General features: G+C 36.9%; 1 protein-coding gene across 1 annotated transcript; it reads right to left on the bottom strand.

Moving 5' to 3' along the window:
• Positions 1–332: 332 nt before the first annotated feature.
• On the bottom strand, positions 333–3,848 carry LOC100186847 (glutamate receptor ionotropic, NMDA 1-like). Its single transcript, XM_018816819.2, has 6 exons — positions 3,825–3,848; positions 3,349–3,441; positions 2,917–3,059; positions 2,357–2,485; positions 1,664–1,779; positions 333–1,114 (listed from the first exon to the last, which is right to left on the bottom strand). Exons 2-6 carry the CDS (start codon positions 3,371–3,373, stop codon positions 919–921), a joined length of 609 nt encoding a protein of 202 aa, XP_018672364.1. The 5' UTR covers positions 3,374–3,441; positions 3,825–3,848; the 3' UTR covers positions 333–918.
• Positions 3,849–3,854: the final 6 nt, after the last annotated feature.

Raw genomic sequence — 3,854 nt, 5'->3', positions numbered from 1 at the left:
TTAAATAAGTTACAAACTTAAAGTAACATAAATGACACTTACTGTACCCTGTTTTACAAATTATTTTTTGTTCACTTTTTCTGGCAAATTATTTGATTATTACACATGTATTACGGCTTTCTGATAACAACAAATAAAATAACATTAAGTTTAAGAACAAAAGTATATTCTTAATTCTAAAACAACCCTTCGGAATTTTATTACATAGTTACACATGCATTACTACAATTTTCTACTTTATTTTATACAGCTGTCTAATAAAAACAAATAAATAAACAATTATATAAAAAGCACAAACTTTCAAAACCTGAACATATTCCAAAACAGCCCTTCTGGCAATATATTAAATATTACACAAATATGACTGCAGTTTCCATTTCCTATAACTGTCTAATACCCATAGACAAAACAAACAGAATAACATAAACTTCTGGAACAAAACAAAATTGCTGTTTCTGCAACAATTCTTCTGCTAATATATTACAATACATCCATGCACAACATATCAAAAATAATCAAATGTCCAACCAATAACATATACACACTAAAATTACAAAGTTAACATTTTCTTAACACATACTGTCTATTAATCAACTACATTATAAGTAAATGGTTCTTCTAGTAATATAATCTAAAAGTACAGAAAATATAACTTCACTTTTACAAAATATACTATACATAAAACGCGTTCATTCATATATTTTAACAGACTATTCCTAAAATACAACCATGTTTGTATCTCAAAAAACAGCTTAATTTTTACACCTACTACCGCCAGCCTATCTAACAAACTACAACAAAAAAAAACACAACATGTACAATATATATATAGACAAAAACATAACATTTTCTACAACTTTCCACTATATCTACTACAATAACACAAAACCCCACATATTCACACCTATTCACGCTCAACTAATTCCTCTTTCTTTTATAAACCACCTCAATAGCTGTGAAAATAGCGCCAGAAATAATCCCTATACCGATCAATATAAAAACCCCGACCATGTTTTCGAGCTTGAGGGTTGCGGGACTTGATGTACGTTGGGGACAGCCTTGGTTCAATGTCCACTTCAACCTCAAACTGTCCATGAACCCATTCTCATGAAAACTGGGGATGTGTTGTGGTTATACGGGTGCGTGTATATAGATACTAAACAAGCATTGGATGCAAGCTCACCGTATATATAACATTACCTTATGCTATAAGAAGGCACCAACGTTTTAACTTCTCATAAAAACTGGGGATGGGTTTTGGTTATTATATGGGTGGCAGGTGGGTGTATATGGACAGTAAACATGTGGTGTGTTAACTGGCCAGCATGGGGTGTATAACCCGACAGTGAGCATGGGGCGATATGATGATATAACTGGACAGCCAGCATGGGGTGTATAAAGCCACCATGTATGGTGTGCAACACCGTGTATTAAACCCCTTGGTTTCCCACCCCGAGGATAAATATGAAAGTATCCTAACTTGACAGCGAGCATGAGGTGTATAACTCGACAGTGAGCATGAGGTGTAAAACTCGACAGTGAGCATGAGGTGTATAACTCGACAGTGAGCATGAGGTGTAAAACTCGACAGTGAGCATGAGGTGTATAACTCGACAGCGAGCATGAGGTGTATAACTCGACAGCGAGCATGAGGTACACCTACCTCAGCAGAAGCAATGAAATTTGATCCAGTAACTTATCCTTCTTGCGCATAGCAATCCCAAACCCAGGTCCAAATGTTGGTTCTCCAGCCATTACCAGGTCACAATTAACCGATCTCTGATGTCATAATGGGTATTGTTAGTATACTGGAATATTCATTATGACATTTTATGTTAAATTAGAGCCCAGATATTGGATGCTAAACTCATGTTGAGCAGATGTTTTAAACTATGTTGGTTATCAATGCTGAAGAAGACTAGATTATAGAAGAGGTTTTTCTTTTCTATATGGGTGAGGTCCTACAGTGAGGCATGTCATGGGACCTGGGGTTTAGACCAGAGTTGACCCATTACCCCAACATTGTATATGCACATTCTATTCTATATGGGTGAGGTCCTACAGTGAGGCACGCCATGTAACCTGGGATTTAGGCCAGAGTTGCCCATTGCCCCAACATTGTATATGCACATTCTATTCTATATGGGTGAGGTCCTACAGTGAGGCATGTCATGGGACCTGGGATTTAGACTAGAGTTGCCCAATTACCCCAACACCCAGGGATTTAGGCCAGAGTTACCCATTACCCCAACACCCAGGGATTTAGGCCAGAGTTGGCCATTACCCCAACACCCAGGGATTTAGGTCAGAGTTGCCCCCATTACCCCCAAAATACTCCAGCAACCACACTTGTCACCTCATACTGCAATGAAGCACTATCCCATATAAAAGCTTCCAGTTTCCCCAGTTTCAGATCTTCAATCGCGGAACTTGAGTTTTCATAAGAATTTCTTGTCACTTGTTTAGATATGGAGTCAAATTCAACCTGAGGTGAAAAGATACCGGGTTCAAGGCTCACTGAGGTGATTTAAGTGATACTGCAGTGTGTGGATAAGCAGACATGACTTTTACACAACAGAATATGCATAATTATGCATTGCATGTTCTGGAACTTAATATGATTCCCAATGACCTATGTCAATAACCTGGGCCCAAAGTAACAGTTTAATTGGTCAAAACGCACAAATTGAAGATAATAACATTGATAAATGACTCATATAAGCCTAAAACATAAAGCACCCTGTTTTTTAAATATAGAATATGCAGTGTAATTGGCAACAACACACAAATTAAAGGTAATGACATAGGTACATGGCCTAAAAAGCACCCTGGTTTTTAAAAGATAGGCGCCTATTATATTACAGTACAAGTATGACATTATATATAACATTATGACATCACAGATAACAATATTACCTTTTCATTCAAATAACTTTCCACAGCGCTGTCACGCACAGTAGCGTATCTAGCTCCCACTAGTGGATCGCGTAGTTTTGGATCATGGATGTCCGTGACGAGATGTTCGGATCGGTCGAGAACCAGGAAGGCGGCTAGGTTGGCTAGGGGGGGGGGGGGTTAGTTTGGTAAAGACATATTGGTTCGACAAGTTTGTTTGAAGTTATTTTTACTCAAATATTGTATTTAACTTTGAGTGTGTTTATTTTAAAGGCTGAAGTAAAAGACAGCATTTTTTGAGCTACCCAAACTCTCAGGGCATTTCTGGCACATTTAAAGTTTATAACAGATTTAATTATAACAAACATAAACCAAAGTAAATGTTATATTCAACAAATATAACAATATACACCAGTAAACACATACAACACGTGAAGATAAGCATACACAAACCTGTATAAGTAGCAACAATAACCATAGCAAAACACGCCCATGCTATTCCAATCACTCTGGCACTTAAACTGCGTGGAGGGCCGTCGCCTATACCTGTTTACAGTGGCACATCAAAAAAATATATTTTAAATTAAAAAAAAACATTTTTTTTTTGGTTTAAAAGGGGGGGTCACGACCCCTAAAACACCCTGGCTGCGCCACTGCCTGTTTATATATAAATATATTTGCTTATACTGTTGTTTTGCATCTGTATATATACAGTATTATACACCTATGGACATATACAAGTGAACATGTTTTCTGGTAATGAAATGTAACTTTTAGAGTGCCCTGATGAGGGATCCTCAACGCATAGAAAACATGGGTATTATAACATTCATGATAAGGTTGATATAGAAATGAGATGATTTATATTAGTGCAAATATAAAGCACAATCCCCTATCTCAATTGACTGGCTATATTCCAATCCACAAACCTGAATTAAGTAAAACCCCCCAACTAAAAC

The sequence above is a fragment of the Ciona intestinalis genome, unplaced genomic scaffold (assembly GCF_000224145.3).
Source record: "Ciona intestinalis unplaced genomic scaffold, KH HT000892.1, whole genome shotgun sequence".
NCBI lineage: Eukaryota > Metazoa > Chordata > Ascidiacea > Phlebobranchia > Cionidae > Ciona > Ciona intestinalis.
This window is presented reverse-complemented; position numbering and strand designations above follow the sequence as displayed.